This window comes from Haemaphysalis longicornis, unplaced genomic scaffold, assembly GCF_048455015.1.
Source record: "Haemaphysalis longicornis isolate Haplotype H1 unplaced genomic scaffold, Haemaphysalis longicornis Haplotype H1 scaffold_9, whole genome shotgun sequence".
In the NCBI taxonomy this organism is placed as follows: Eukaryota; Metazoa; Arthropoda; class Arachnida; order Ixodida; family Ixodidae; genus Haemaphysalis; species Haemaphysalis longicornis.
In genome coordinates, this window is record NW_027526460.1 from 145343510 (window position 1) to 145360019 (window position 16510).

At 47.1% G+C, this 16510-nt stretch overlaps 1 protein-coding gene across 1 annotated transcript in view; it reads right to left on the minus strand.

The window, feature by feature from the left end:
* Positions 1-11516, minus strand: part of LOC144152256 (sodium/iodide cotransporter-like) — a 121018-nt gene extending 109502 nt beyond the window's left edge. Inside the window, exons 1-2 of the mRNA XM_077683488.1 lie at positions 11432-11516; positions 7656-8064 (exon numbers count right to left, since the gene is read on the minus strand). Of these exons, the coding sequence (XP_077539614.1) occupies positions 7656-8003 (348 nt within the window). The 5' untranslated portion in view covers positions 8004-8064; positions 11432-11516. The remainder of the gene's footprint in view (positions 1-7655; positions 8065-11431) is intronic.
* Between the last annotated feature and the right edge of the window lie 4994 nt (positions 11517-16510).

The window sequence follows — 16510 nt, forward strand, 5'->3', positions numbered from 1 at the left end:
AAGACGGAGAGCTTTCATAAATGTCTGACACTGGCTCGAACATTCTGAACGCTGTGTACACATTCCGCCTGGGCAATTACCTGTGGCATCAAGAATACCTATTTGGAGAGATTCCAGTTAAATGTTCGTCCATCGAAGTGGGTATTGTAGACACTTTTCCAATAAAATAAAAGCTTGAAATGATGGTGTTAAAGACGTACATATCTGCAAAGTGTTTGCAAATCAAGTATGGCTCTATTAAACGAATAAATGAACTAACATTACGAGGAGAGGAAACGAATCTTTCGGAGTAGTGAATAGGAAGAATTATTGCGAAATTCCTAACCTGTTTTTACAGCAGAAGCACCACCATGGCCCCTCGCGTCTTTTCTTCTGGGATTCGAAATAGTTCAGGCTTGGCCAATTGCACTTGATAGCCATATGCATAGGATTACCCTTAAGCAGCGGAAAGGCTGTGCCTCACGACATGGCAACCAACGTCAAACTCTAGTGAGTCAACCTGCGGGTACCAGTAACCGATTAACTACATTGCAACTCAAAGCGTAATAATAACTCCAGCGTTACGACGGCACATATTCGCTTTTGCGCTACTATCCTGCCATCTGTTGTGGCTGCAACGAACGAAAGCAAATTTTGCGGTCATCCGCATAATGGTGCTAACCGCGTCAGGCTGCCGCATACTCTCGTTCTTCTTACCAGAGAGGGGGATTAGGGGGGAGGCTCTACGGGCTTTATTGTCGTTTCGGTAATCAGCATGCTGAAATCATTACCCACGTGTACGTCTCAATAAGTAGTTTCCATGAAGAAATAGTTATGCAGTCACTCACGAAGTCAGAAAGGTGAAAGGCTGCTCGGAACACTACTGGTTCTGTGTTCATCACAAGGCGAAAATTGACAAGCCGAAATTGAAAGTCGAGACTGGTGAGGTAACGACAGCATGTTTATCAATGGCAACGCGGTTCTTTCCGGTTCATCGTATCCGTGTGTGTCCGCATGAACGATGATTTCAGCAAAAGGCCTGACGTCAGGTTGCCCTCTGCCGAGTTGCAGCGTAGTTTCACTGAATATTGTGCTGCCGCTCTTGCGCCTGTTCACCAATAGCGTTGTCATTCACTTTTTGGTTTTTAACGTTGTGTTGGTGCTCTTTATCTTGTTCTGATGATCTTTCCTGTTTCGCCCCACACTACGTAATATACTCCACTTCGGCTGTTCCTCAGCAATAAGTATTTTACTTACTGCTCGGAGTTGTACTTGCAGGAGCATGGCACAGTCGTGGACACTCCCGCCTTCGTAACCGCAAATATTGTTATGGAAACTCTGGAAGAACAATCTTCTTGACTTTCACCCCCCAAGCAATGGTTTTCTACCACTACGTGCATGACTGCTACATTGTTCGGAAACAAGACACCTCCCGTCTTTTGCATGAACTAAATACCATCGAGCCAAAACTGTAGCATACAGATTAAGGTCCAGTACGAAGAACATAGACGTCTGCCGTTCCTTGACGTGTTGATAAAACGCAGGAAAGGTGAATTTCCTATCAGCGTGTACAGCAAGGCAAGACACTGCGTTTCCGACATTGACTTTCAATCGAACCACCCGGTTGTCCACAAACACGCCGTTGTGTCACCGTTGGTGACTTGCGAAAAAAGAAAAGGACGGAGAATATTTGCAAACACAACTAAAATTGGTACGCCGGAAGTTCTCTGTTAAGGGCTACCCCGAGCACGTTTTCAGAAGACTGGAGAATTAGGTACTGCAAACGAGGGTTTGCAATCATAAGGCCTTTACGGCCACTGACGGCATTCTCTAAGTACGTGGTATAAGCTAGTGTCACTTGATAAGATATAGAGAACCGTCACTGAGGCCCGCAAGTGAGCAGCGGCGGCCATTTTGATATTTATCAGTGTTGCCAGACTTCCACTTCCGCGGACTAACCGCTAAGTTCGCCAAGATCATTTGTAAACAACACTGCCGAAGATGCAGGAACACGGTACCTTCGGACACACTTCTGCAGCTGACATGTAGCGAGGCTCGATATCTTTGATTGCGTTCGGAACGACGCCTGAGGCGCAACCGTATAGCAGAGAGGTCAAACTACGATTATCACAGTCGACGGACAACGAAGCATAAACAACAAAATGGCGGCGCCTATGAACCATCGCAGTGCAAACAAATCTCACCTGATGTGAACTGACCAATGATCAAGGCGCCGGCACAGAACATTTGGAGAAAAGTGTTCCGATACTCTGAAACATTATCCACTCACACTAGTAAGGGCAAAGCTTTGGCCCATTTTGTGCAGATTATGCCCTACGATTTGAAGACGTGTCGGCCAGCTAACTTGAGAATAAGCTGGTGAAACTCAACAACAGGCTTTCCGGTAATCAATTTACGTGTGCTGTTTATCACACACCTTGCGATGGTTGCAGCGAAGTTTACACTGCCGAAACCGGAACATTGCCGAGAAGAAAAAATAAAAAGCACCAACACCACATGACAGAAAGAAGCCATTAACAATGCGATTGCCGCGCACGCGCTGGAGCAGCGGCACTATATTAAATCGCACAATGCTGCACACGTGTTTAAAGAACGCAACCTAACGTTCGTCATTTCCTGTTATTGTCGTTCATACATAAAATATCGCTCTATGCAGGCAATATCTGCATGAGGAGCTCTGGCCGCAACAGGCGAGTTTTACGAGCTCGCCTTCAAAAAGCTATCAATTCTATAGCGGACATTTTGACAAGACGTGGCCTCGAAATCTCGGCTTGGAAATGTGCGGCAATAGCCTTCACAAGACGTGATGTCTCCCACTATCATCTTTCAGCGGCAGGGGTCGCCAGACCCTTTGTGAACTCACACCGATTCCTGGGCGTAACACTTGACAGGTCGATGACATGGTCCCCTCACATTTATCTTCTGAAAGAGAAACTGGGCTCCTTCGCTCAGGTGTTACGCATGCTGACCAGCGGATCAGGAGGCTGTTGTGTTGTGCCCCTCCTACGTCTCTACACATCACTCTGCGAAGGACTGCTCCGATACAGCCTCCCAGTACTCGGCCCTCTTTCCAAGATCAACACAAGGCTGTTAGAAAGTACGCAGGCCCGAGCTCTGTGGTTTTGTCTGGGTCATACGAAGGCAACGTCTACGCTGGGGACCATACGAAAGTCTAGGCGCTTCTTACCCAGCTTACTAATAAAAGAGGAGCAGCTTCGGCTACAACTGCGGCTGGCGGCTAGGGTCCATGGACATCCGTTGAGATCAAGCTCTGCCTTAGAGGGACAAGACATTCTACCACCCTTGTGTCAGAAGGGCCCTGCGACGCTTCATGTCCCGCCCTGGTTGTACTCCTCCTGGCGAATCGTCACCATAGTACCAGGCATTGTCAGTAAATCAAGGTTGCCAATACCACCCTTAAATTACTTCACTCTAGGGAACATGTGGAATTGCTACCCTAACAACAAGCATATCTACACTGCAGAATCGCTGACGGCCACATCATCTGCTGTCGGAATCTGGGCTCCATCCACGCGGACCACAATTGCGGCCATGTTAAGCCATAAAACAACGTCGACGACCTCAGAACTTGCTGCCTTGCGCTTGGGCAACACGTTTCTGTGTGCGTGATTGTCACAGACTCACGGGCAGCGCTTCAGCAACTAGCATCATTCCCGCGCGAACAACTAGCCCTCAATATACACACCCTGCCTAAACAGTCTGCCAGCATGCTTCACGAGGTAGAGTTACAGTGGCTACCTGGACATTGTGAGTTGAATGGGAATGTGGTGGCCGAATCAACAGCTTGCGCGGCCCACACCCAATCTATTGTCATCATCCCGATTACTTTATCTCGACGTGACGCCGCGACACTTGCGTACTCCATGGCGGGGCGGTCTCAACTCTCCATTAGATAGACGGAACAAAAAATCATCAGCCATTATACCAAATCAATCCCGCCTGCACTTTTCGAATTCCGTGTGGCCTGGGAAAGCGCAACGAAGCAGTCGTTTACCGCATTCGCCTCAACGTCACTTTTACCAGCCACTGCTTGCACAAGACGCGCCGAGTTGCCTCCCCTCACTGTCAAGTATGCAGTGCTCGTGCGGACATAGAACATGTACTGTGTGTGTGTCCCCGTTATGAGACCCCGCGGCTAACCTCGAAGACAACTTTGGGACTGCGTGCTGATGCACCATTGAAGCTTTGCAACGCCATTGGTACATGGCACTCAACTGCCGCGGCAACACGGAGTACACGGGCGTTGGTGTCATTTCTCCGTGACTCCGGCATGAACAAAACTGTGTGAATGTTTGCCTTAACTTCACTTCTGTTGGTGCGCTGTGTGCGTGATCCTGCGTTTGTCAGTTTGTGTGATTCTTTGCTTTTGTAGCGTCTGTATGAGTTTTTGTGTCTTCGTTTCATTTCACTTTCGCACATATCATGTTCATGTGGAGTAGCAAGCCAAGCTCGCTGCCAGGCTGACTTCTGTTCATCATTAAAAGCATTCCTCCTCCCACTCATACATACATACTCCGTACGGTGAATCAGAAAGAAGAGACGTTGCCATTGTGGTACCTGCGGTCATTACGTTTCAAGCGTTACCTTCAAATTTCGACTGCTTCTCTTTCTCCGCCCCGCTGTGAAAAAAGGACCCTGGTTCCGAAAAGGCTTCGAACTTTTCCACTTGGTTAGTGACTGCGTTAGTGTTTATTCATTCTATTCCTGACCCGAGACATTCTCGTCCAGCCCTTGAGTATAATAGCTTCAACGTATGTTAAGACGAAATATTCCACCCATTCACTAGTGCTACATTTGGGATGCTTTAGAGATGCGCGTTCGACTCACCGTCAGGAGGGCCTCGATTCGATCTCCATTCAGACGAACTATTTAAGCATTTCATCTCGTAGATTTATCCTTTTATCTATGCGATGGGCAATTTCGTGTGGCATTTAATGCGTACCGAGAAGGCCCAACTTTGGAGAAGGGAATTTACAAAATTCTTTCGCACTAATGCTACGACTGTTATGCTAACAGTCTTAAAGAAGATACTGAACCGTATTTTGAGTCCCTCCTTCACTCCATTTGCTCCCTTTGCTCCCTTCCGCAATGCCTATGCATGGGAAAATATATTCCAAAGATCTTTTCCACTGGAGGCTCGAGGAAAGGACGGATTCAGAATAACAAGGACTACCTCTCTCAGATGTAGTATTGTTTTCAGCAGGCAGAGTCAAATTTGCGAGAATACAATAAGTTCTCCGCCGACAGCTAGTGGCGAGTGCTGACCATGGACATAAATTTGATCTTACCACTCTTCACCGCTGCCAAATGTACATTTATTTCTATTTCAAATTGGGCCATGAGATGCACATTTCATGAAAGGTAGATAGCCGTTTTTCTACCGGAATGTCTGCACATATACAGAACTACAAACTGTTTCAAAGCGTATGAGCAACGACGCCTACATTTTATATTCACAGCATAGCTGTTCAGACCGGCGCAAATCCGTTCGGATTCCCGGAAAACCCCAAAACCTCAAGGAAAAAATTGGGCGATGGGGGTACCGGCAAATAAGCCCAAGTATTCTACGTCTTCAAAACGGCAGCCTAACCACTTGGCCGCCCTAAAGGCCCGAGGGCTACGGGTTATCAGCGGTGGGGAATAATAACATGTGGAGCCAATTGGAAAGAAACAAACGCTTCCCGTGGTCGGACCTTTCCTGTAGCGGAGTGGTGAAATTTCCGCGTCAAGTTCCGAAATAAATATGAGGCGAGGCGATATAGAGCAGAAACTTGGTGCACTGCTAAACAACCTGAAAGAAACTTAGGTCAGCTCAACAGGCCATAGAACGAATAATGATCGGAGTAAACACTTAGAGACAGGAAACGAGCTTCCCGGATCAGAGAACAAACTAAATTAGAAGATGCCATGGTTGAAATAAATAAAAAGAAATGAACTTGGTCTTGCCACCTAATTAGGCGAAATGACAATTGATGGACTCCCAGGGTGAGAGAGTGAACACAGAGAGAGGGTTCTAGATACAGAGAAAGGCCAATCTCTCGATGGAGGGATGAGATAAGGAAACTTGGAGGCAAAGAATGTACTCGGGCGGCGCGGAACAGGAGGTGTTGGAGGTCGATGCTAGCGGCCTTCGTCCTGCAGTGGCCCTACTGGGCTGCTGCTGCTGATGACGATGATGCAACAGCCGGGTCTCCGACGAAGAGAGGGAGGCCTTGCGCCACTACTGCAAGCTGCGCCAATGTTTGTATTCATTTGTTTGATTTTTTTAGTTGTATTTATTTATTTGTTTACTCAGACACCAAAATCCCATTTGAGTAGGCTAAAACTCTGCGTGCCTCAGGCCCATTCACCCGTATATGAGCATTGCTGGCCGAGTGGTTATTTTCATACCTAATATCCGCACGCCAGCTGAAAGACACCTAAACTTTGTGGTTGTTTCGAGCGGCGTGCCTTTCACAGCCCTCTCAACGCAGTCTTTAATAACTCTCGCATAGTCCACCGCGCTATCACACGCTAGAACCCGCGGCAATTGGCATTGCGATACCGGCGTCTGTGCTTCCCAGTTCATACGCACGTGAACTGGTGAGGAGAACCGCATGGGAGAGACCACGCCACGATCGGTGAGCAGAGTTCTTTTGAAGGTCGAGTTGGCTGACGAATGCCGCTACTCACGGCGCGCATGCTCACGTGCCCTTGGTATTTTTTCTTGGTATTCTACTTTGAGCTCATCCGGTTGCGCAAGCCCACACTCAAGCCTGGATGACACCGGGCCCTTCCTAGGAGGCGCACGCCCAGGTGCGCTAAGGGTGCGTTTTCTGGTAGCGTTCGACGGCGGAATTAAAAGCTAAACAGCTCTTCGGTTAAAACCAATTTCTCACGTTTTTACTATGGGGGGGCCGACGGGACTACGTAACTTATGCGTTAGGGTTTGCATAGAAATTTGACTCCCGCTCGGCAAAGCTGCCGCAACCCGAAGCGTTGCTCGTTCAAAGGTGCGGGGAAGCATTGCAGCACTGTATTTTTCAGAGAGCAGAGCTACCCGCCAGTGGAAATCACCAAATTTGTTTAAGCTTTATTTGAAAAAGGAGAAAGCTGGCAACATGACGTCCCTACAAGAGGCGATTAAGGGAAATAGAGTCGAAATGAAACTGGAAGTTCAATTTTAACCATAGCTAGGAACAGTGCATTCACCACGACCATGAACAGGTTCTGGTACTATAGCAGTGGGAAAGAAGGTGGAAAATACTAATAATTGTAACTACGCTTACTAGAAGCTCACATAGCCTACTTTTTGCGTGAAATATATTGCACTACGAGTGATGACTGATACGAGGGCTGCCGCAGTAGGACAGGAATGATAGTGTTCACAATCACAAAAGTAGCGGCAAAGGTGAATTATATTTGCATGGCGCCAAGTTGCGGCTGTTCCAACAGCCCTGCAAAGATATTGCACAGGAATCCATACGCGCACGGCTGGGGAAGGTATCAGGGGTGCATCTTTCGCCTGGCTTGTGACTTCCCTCACTAACAACGCATTGGTCATACCCTTACATGCCCCCCTTGTGGCTCGCTCAGAGCGCCTGTATAGCTGCTGCAATTAAAAAAAATGACACGTAACCATATTTTCCGCTCACCTCAAATATTGACGTGAAACCCATCTTGTAAATTAAAGGCACAATCACGTACGTCGCCAATGGTAAGTACAACACGGGTGTCACGAGAGTCCAAGCGCTATGCATTCCGTACGTGTAGACATGGGCCGGGAAGCCGATCAGTCCAATAGAAGAAAACAGTGACGCCGCCGAAGAAGCGGCCAACGGGAGCACCCTCAGTGCTCGGCTTCCCAAAAACACTTCCGCTTCGTTCGACGTGGTGCCGCGACGAAGGGAATCTCTCCGGAAGGAGACGTAGAGACCTGTTGACAGATTGGCGATAATGACAATGCAGAAGACCACGTACTCCAGGACTTCTGCCATCGTCATTGGTAGCTTGAAAACACGACGGATCTTCCAGTCTTTTACATACGCCTGGAGCAACTGTTTACTGAAAACAAAAATGGAACAAGAAATTAACCTGAAGATCTATATACCAAGAAGACGCGCCAAATTTACACTTCGCTTTTAGCGTGCATTCCATAGTTCGCCTAATTTCTTGCAGGATCTGCCAATTCGAAGAAAGATACTATCGCTGCCTTTCACACTCATAAAACGAGGTTGCCTTTCTCGTATAAACAAAAAATCATGCTTCCGTCCGTCAAACCACGACAATGGTTGAACGCAAATTTTTCGCATGACGGACTGCTTGGTTGCCATTCATGCTTTCTAAACCTCTTCGACCATGTCAAAATGGAGCAATCAGATAGACGCCGTCTTCATAACGCCAGGGACTCAGATTCGCTTCTGGCAACGGGGAGAGTTTTTTTTTTCACTTCGGCGTTTTCGTGTTGCAGACGCAATCAGTGGGAACACAAAAGCTTTGCTCTAAAAGTGAGAATATGTTGAAGGCTTTGCTCAGGGGACGCCAGGATGTATTTTATTTTGTAGGAGCTCGTACCTTTAGCCAGTGTCGATTTAGAGCTTTGGAAAAAGCATGTATTCAGGATGAGGGTAGACTGAGCTTATTTCTCAAAGCCTCAGATAACACCGAAAAATGCACCTTTACGTAACAATATTGCGCGTGTCCCGCACGGTTTCACTGCCCGCGCTCCAGAAACACTAGTACAAAAACAGAAAAAGGAAAGCAAGAAATCTATTCGCCTGTTTAATTTCCTACCTTGGTCTAACGATTTGAAACCTTGAAGACAAAACGGGTCTTAAACGGGTCTTAACCCTGATCTTAAACGGGTCAAACAGTTTACGCGTATATATGTCCGCATTTTAAAGTAGCGCGAGCAGATTGGAAAACTGCGCGCCCCCACAAGAGTGTATTCACCATCATCATCAGCAGAATCATCATCATCATCAACAACACCAGCCTATCTGCAGCCACTGCAGGTGCAAAGGCCTCTCCCAATAATCTCCAATTATCGCGGTCCTGTGCTAACTGCGACCAATTTATTCCTGCAAATTTCTTGATCTCATATGCCCGTCTCACTTTCTGACGCCCCCTGCCACGCTTGACTTCTCTAGGGATTCACTCTGTTACCCTTAAAGACCAAACGGACATCCTACCTTCGCATTCGATGCCCTGCCCGCGTCCATTTCTTCTTCCTAATTTCTACTAGTATGTCCTTAACACGAGTTTGTTCCCTCACCCACTCCGCTCACTTCTTGTCCGTTAATGCTACACGTTTCACCTTCCGTTCCGTTGCTCGCTGACTCGTCCAGAAGTTAAGTTGAACCCTTTCAGTGAGCCTTCACGTTTCTGGCCCGTAGGTAAGTACCGGCAAGATGGAGTTGTCATACACTTTTTTCTGCTGGGACAATGGTAGCCTGCATTGATTATCTGACAATGCGAGCCCAATTCGGTAGGAGTTTATTAGCAAGTGCGAAATAGTGGTGACTTTCACAGAGCCTGCGTGCTTACAAGTTCTAATTTTAGGACAACGCGCTGTTTGACATCTGTACACTTGTTCTCAGGGAAGGGGTGTGCATTAAACAACGACAGTTGTACATGTGAGGATTTGCCTAATCTGCGTAATGTCATAGTTTGACCTGCTATGTGTCTTCGTGCATATGTATTGTTTTCTAAAGTAAAATTGTAATCCAGTGTGAGCACTTGCCTGTGGTAGCTCGCTACCTTCTCGTCCAGTCCACAACGTGCGGTTTAGTAAAGGATACTAACTAGAGTAGCCTTCATGTTTGTTATTTTATTGCCTCCTTCCGGCGAAACCTCATAACCTGAACGTGGTCATTCTAATTTCTTGGCGAGATACCAAATCTAAGAAAAACGCCAGAATAACGCAACTTTACTGCCATTGTCTCCGTGAATATTTAAGGGGCAAAAAGGTTCCTCTATCATACACAATATTGGCGTTTATGAACATATACAGGGGTGGCAGTGGTTGTTAGCTCATTTGCTTGTATGCATACACGCATCTTGCTTATAGATATTGTTGCAGGATGGCTTTATTGATGTTGTTGCAGAAATTCCCGTGGGATCATTTAGAATCAGAGTTTGGCGGCACGCAGGGAAAGTTACGCTTTCAGATGGGGAAGGAGATGACAAGTTCACCTCAGGGTGCACCGTCTTGCAAGGTACGGCGGGCTGTGTTCGACTTGGTGCATTCACTGGGGGTGCACTGAATACTAAGCCCATGTCTTGCTTCAGTGTCATTTGGCGGCATTGTTTAGGACATCTTTAAGTAGGCTTTTCAGTCTGAAACATCTATTCAGAAACCGTTTCAATGGTGTGTTGGAGAACTTTGTGGGGAGTGATGGCGCATTTCGACCGTACAGATATCGTGGAATGGCATGCCTGCGTGTTCGACCTCAGTGTGCGATATTTCACTGCTCTGCTGTGGGACATAACCTTCATGGCACTTTCATAAAACAAACATTCATTCACCATGTGCATAGTCTGCGTGCAAAGTTTTCTACACAACTCAAGGATTCATGGCGTTTATTAACATCAAGCGAAGTAAAATTGCTATGCTGTAAAAAAAGAAGCCAAATCAGTGGGACTACGAATAAGTATTGGGGATTGTTGTGTATTATGATGTAAGTCGTGAACGCCAGTGCGAGTGCGTGGGAATGGAGGGTGCCGGTGAGTGTATGGGGCCGACGGCAGTGATCAGTGTGTGGGAATGGACAAGCGAATGCGAGTGGTGAGGGCCTCAAGAGAGTGGTATTGTGTCTGAGTGCATGAGGAAAATATATTTTTGAGTAAGTTTTGATGAGGGGAGTCCAGTTTTGTCGAAGTATGCAGGCAATCACCACGGAATTTTAGATGAATGAGCCTTTGGTTAAAGCGCTTACTACCGACCTAAAGCAGTTATGCCTCGTTGGTCTTTTTGACGCTATCACAGGCCGTAGCAAATTCAAATACAAACCGTCGTCGAAATTATAAAGCGAATAATGAAGATTCCTTTTGTGGACTGTCTAAAGTGCATATTTTGTGGTAACAGACTGCGCCAGTGTTTGCTAATGATACACGTTTTTTGAAGTCAGTGACAGGTGGAGCCTGTGATCGTGTGCGCATGTGTACGCATTTTGCACTACAGGCGTTCGGCCTGGCGCTGGTTGCCCATTCAGTGCAGAAAACACAAAAGTTAACGCTATTACACTAGCCCACTACCTTCAAACTCTATCGAAGTAAAAAAACAGCTAAAGAGCTCAAAAAACGACGTATAATAGTTTAGATTACACAACACTGCCGTACTCTAAACTGTTAATTCTCTTTCTGGCGCTGTTTGGCAGTGGTCGCAGCGAATTACCTAGCCCCACTTGAGCCCACAAAATAAAGTTCTTACCTTTCGTATGCTGCAAAAATGTGCCACTCGGCAGCACAGGAGACTGCAGTTCGTATGCAGTACGATCAATGAACGGCGCCAGAATGCCGACTGAATTCGGCTCACGCAGCTGCGCACGATAAAGCCAATTGCAGTTTCCGGTTGTTGGCATCGAGGCCTCAAAGAGCAAGAAAACGTGTATGCTGTCTATACAAAAACTCGCTTCTATTATTTGGAAACCATTTCACTTTTGCACGCAGAAAGCTTGAAGAAAAGTCTGCATGTATAGCTTTTGCAAATTCATATTTCGGCCTGGGTCAGGTGGCGTCTGAGTGCACAACTAACGTCAGGCGTTAACGTGGTGTGTTCCCTTAGCCCTGTCTTAATTTGAAGACCATAAATGGTCTATTTAAGAGAAAAGGTGGGGTCGGCGTCTTTTCGCCGTCTCAGACTCTGAGGTGCGGGTGAGGCGGGAATATCTCTTAAGACTGTGGGTTTGGTGCTTTATCGTCTCAAGAATTGAGCAGTAACGTCACCTAATAGCCAAGTTAACGCCTTTATGTGTAGGTACTGATATACATTGAGAGAGAGAGAGAGAGAGAGAGAGAGAGAGAGAGGGCAAGCGAAAGTGAAAGCTTTATCAATACAGAAAATCTTGTGGCCAATAATGGAAGCGCTTGCTACATTAGATTGGTTAAATAGTATCTCAAAAGGAAGGGCAAACAAGGCTCTTGTAAAAATAACGTTTGCTGCAGCGCACTTGTACACCGCGATGGTAGAACAAACAGATAAACGCCGAAAAAGCAGTGAAAAACTTTGTCCAGCTTCACTGACTTAACGTCGACAAAGCTTATGTTACCCCGCAGCTGTCTACCGTTTCCTAATCGCGAGGCTAAGCTTCACAGAACTGGTGAAATCGCATTCGCGCCCGTCTGCGGGGCGCCTCTCGCTGGTTCTCGCAACAGTGCTCTTCCGGAGAGCGCGCTACATTACCCCTTTTTCGAACATTCGAACAAAGAACCACTTGTAAATATACGCGCGCTCCCCTGAGACCACGCTTGGGAGCCTGCTCTCAAATTGGAAGACTCTTCTCCCAATGTCCTGCAGCCGGACCACCTGCGTTCGGCGCGTGCTATCACAGGCACCTTAGCTCAGCCCGACAGCGCTTGGCGCCCGTTCCACCTTTCCCCACTACGCTGCACCTGTGATTGATGCTAGTTCACCCCCTCGCTAGGCTGTGACCTCTACACACCCCTGCGCCCGCTTTCCCACGCCCCGTCCCATGAACGCCTCGACTATGATAGATTCGTTGTTAAGTGCGACGTCTACGCAAGCGTGGTCATACCACGCATTTAGCGGGAGTGCTGTCCTTTCCAGAAACATTTAATCGGACCGAGAACACTTCGGACCAATAAAGAACAGCCTTAAACGGTGACCTCAAAAGCCTATTCTCTAGCAAGGAAGACCACGGGGAAATAAAATATACCAGGGTCCACTTGGGCGAGCGAATTGATGTCGTTTAAAAAACCAAAGCTCCGAAGATCCTGCGGGGAAGGAGAAGGCATGATATGATATGACAGCAGCCACAATTGATTCCAGGGCTGCCCAGCGCAACGCTGATTGCGGTGGCAGCGCAGTTGCATCTCCCGCGACAAATCCCGCTAGCTAAACCTAGGCCAAGTGCTTGTGAGGTAATTCGGCCACCCGAGAAAGTGCCGTTTCCCCTGTTGTATTTTCCTTGCTCTGTGAGCGAGAGTGACCCTCTAACATGTGAAAGAACAACCAAATGTGCGCTTCGCTTGAACCGTAGGATAAGATAGCAGGAAGCGGCCACATCAGTGAGCAAATCAGAATGAATGGTTTACGGCATTATCAGCCTTCTAGAAGGGTAGCGACCCGATATTAAATTGAGACTTTTCCACACCATGATCTGCTGTAATAACGCTCTGGGCGAACCACGTGGACAACCTCGGGGCGATCTTGGACGACCTCGGGCTGACTTCGTTGCCTGGTTACCTAACTGGCCGTTGAATTGTGTAGGGCGTGAAGTATAGACGCAGAAGCTCCTCGCTGAGTCATGGACGTTGGTTCTGGGTCGAAACTTACTCCCAGTCTCAAGGATAACACTTAATATCGCGGCGTCAAAGTTTTTGCTGTACGGCGTCTAGAACACCCTAAAAGCTGTACGAACGTGATGAACCCAGTGGGGCTTTACAACACCCTGTAATAATCCTCGAACGTACCCGTGTTGAGGTCATCGTATTCTACGTACGGTTGCACAGTCGATGCTCGCTCGTACTGTCGGAACGTCCAGTAACCCGCTTTCCCCAGTTAACTAGTTCCCATCTTCTTTTGTAAATACCCCCCCCCCCTCCTGCATATCAGCAGTTTCTGGTGGAGGGTGAGGGTTGGCTTTGATGGAGGTAGCCGATCCGGTTGCGTGGGCATCGCCAGTAATTCTTCGCAGAAGGACGACTACTGGAGATTTCCTATCGTCTACGGGTGTTTAACCCCATCACAGAAAAGGGCGTCTATCCGCTACGCCGAATTGACGCCGCCGTAGACCGACTCCTATCGGCATCTTATTTATCGTTCGTTGAGCTATAATCCGGTGATTGGGCCATACCCATGGACTCAAAAAACCGATAAAAACACGCAATAGTTACTCCAGACGGTATTTTTGTGTTCAACGTCACGTCTTTCAACCTCTGCAACGCCCTACCGACATTTCAACCATTCATGAATACAATTCTGCAAAGCTTAAAGTGAGAAATTTGTCTTTGTTATCTGGACAACGTTGTGGTACTCCGACAACCCTTTGACGAGAACACCTAGCCGCCATTCCCGAGTGCCTACAAAGCGCCGGCCTAGTGCCTAATTTTAAAAATGCCGTTTTGGTGTGGACGTGAGACGCTGTTTCTGGGACATCTTGTCGACAAGGCTGGCGTCAGACCGGACCCTCAAAAGATTGCAGCTGTCAAGAGCTTCACGGAACCCGAACCAGCGCAAGAACTACGTAGCTTCTTGGGACCTTGCTGGAGCTTCCGTCACTTTGTTACTAACTTCGCTGACCTGGCGTCTCCTCTAACTGGCTTATTGCACAACAACGTCACCTTTACATGCACACCCGAATGCGAGTCCGCGTTCTGTCAGTTCAAATGTACTTGGACGTTGGGACCAATTCTTTGCCACTGATCCCTGCGCTCCTACCGAAATACAAGCAGACGCTAGCGGCATTGGACTTGCTGCCGTATTAATTCTTGGTGTCGTACTACTGTCGTCACATGCAAAACTGGCCGTCGACGCGCGGGTGCTGGTTGCCTTTACCGACTTGCTAATAAGGAAAGCGACTGTAAAGCAGACAATTTTGATAACTGTTAAGCAGCTGTGGACGTAAAGTTGTCATACCAAACGACTTTCCGAAAGGAGCACCGAAAGGTCCTCAGCCTTCAGCTCGTCCTGGCTGCTGCTGATCACTCTGACGTGCTTCCCAGCCGCTATTGCTTTCACGACGTGCTGCTTTATAATAAAAATTACATGCGTTGGTGCGCACAGTAACTTCTATGTATACCAACCTGGTTACAGGAATCCGGTGTATGCAGTATTCATGATGAGCCTGCTTCGGGTCACATGGGTGCAATAGAAAACCTACACCGCACCCAGGAGCAATTCTTCTGGCCAGAAATGTGTCGCCAAGGCTACCACAACGTGTCAAGCTGCCTTCAGTGCCAGCGCTACAAGCATTCTACAAGCGTTCCACCTGGTCAGCTACAACCGATACCACCTTACCATTTTCCGCTCGAGCAAGTCGGCATTGATGTTATCACTCCATTTCCACGCTCGTCTATTGCCCATCGCTATGCCATCCTCTGCGTCGACTTAAACACACTAGTTCCCGTCTATGTTTCAAATAAACTACTCTAAACCGTAAACATATACTCCACAAAACAGCCGAAAAAACATGACATGGCCCTCAGTCTCTCCACGCTTAGATACATTTTTGGAGCAGTGCAGAAATAGTGCTCTGCATAACAAAGCAGTTTGCAAAAAAATGTCATTTTATCTGACCTTTCACTGGGAAGCAATGGCGTCTAATGGAGATATTGCATAGTGTCGAATAGTAACAGCGCAGATCGCTGGTATGTCACACTTGCTCAATTTCTCCAAGCAGCCTCAATCGGTCTTTTTCTTTTGTGCGTGTTTGCAATTTTCAGAGATGCTGTATGAGCATGCGGAAAGCGAGTAATTATGAAACCCAGCGAAGTTACATTGTGTTGATTGAAATGTGTATTCCCTTCGCTCGACTTTAAATAACTGCTGTAAAGAAAATTAAGGAATACAGAGAATACAGAAAATTATTGTTTGTTGTAATTTGTCAGGAACTGTCATACGTTTTGTATTTCCATGCGTCCTTCCAAAACCTTTCATGTTCGTTTGTGCTAAAGGTAGCCTTCCAGCAAATTGCTGTATTTAAGAGGGGCTGTTTCAATGCTCTTTTCCTGCCAAATTACTTGTGTAAATTGGCCATTGTATGCGCAATGACAAAAAGTAGAAATGTCTCTGAAGATAGCAAAATTCTGCACCATTCAAACTGATGTAAGCGTATAATTAAATACTTCATCGCTATTGCCTGAATTCCTGGAAACCCGCATGAATAATGCCCTTCTTTCACACATCTACGAAATCATCAGGAGCACCGGAGGATATCAACGTCGTATGATTTATTGCAACGTTACAACAACGTGAGAGCGCAACAAGACATGGGTGGAAAAAAACGGCACACAGAGTCCGCACTGTGGACTTCTACTTCAATACATATATACATGCACTGGAACGCCAACGAACTCGTTCACACTCGTGGTGCGGCCCGAAAATACACTGTGGTGCGGGCCGTAGGATGAAAAAAATTGCACTGATATAAACCACATTTTTACACTGGTATAAGCGTTAAGTGTGGCGACAGCAAGTCTGCGTGCGTTGCCTTGTTGGAAAGTGAAATGTAGTAGGTGAAGCATACTGATAGTATTGTTGGTCAGTGCATGGAAAGAGTGTGTTTCGATCTTTCCAGTTGCCTGCATATTATTAGCGACAAGCGAGGCA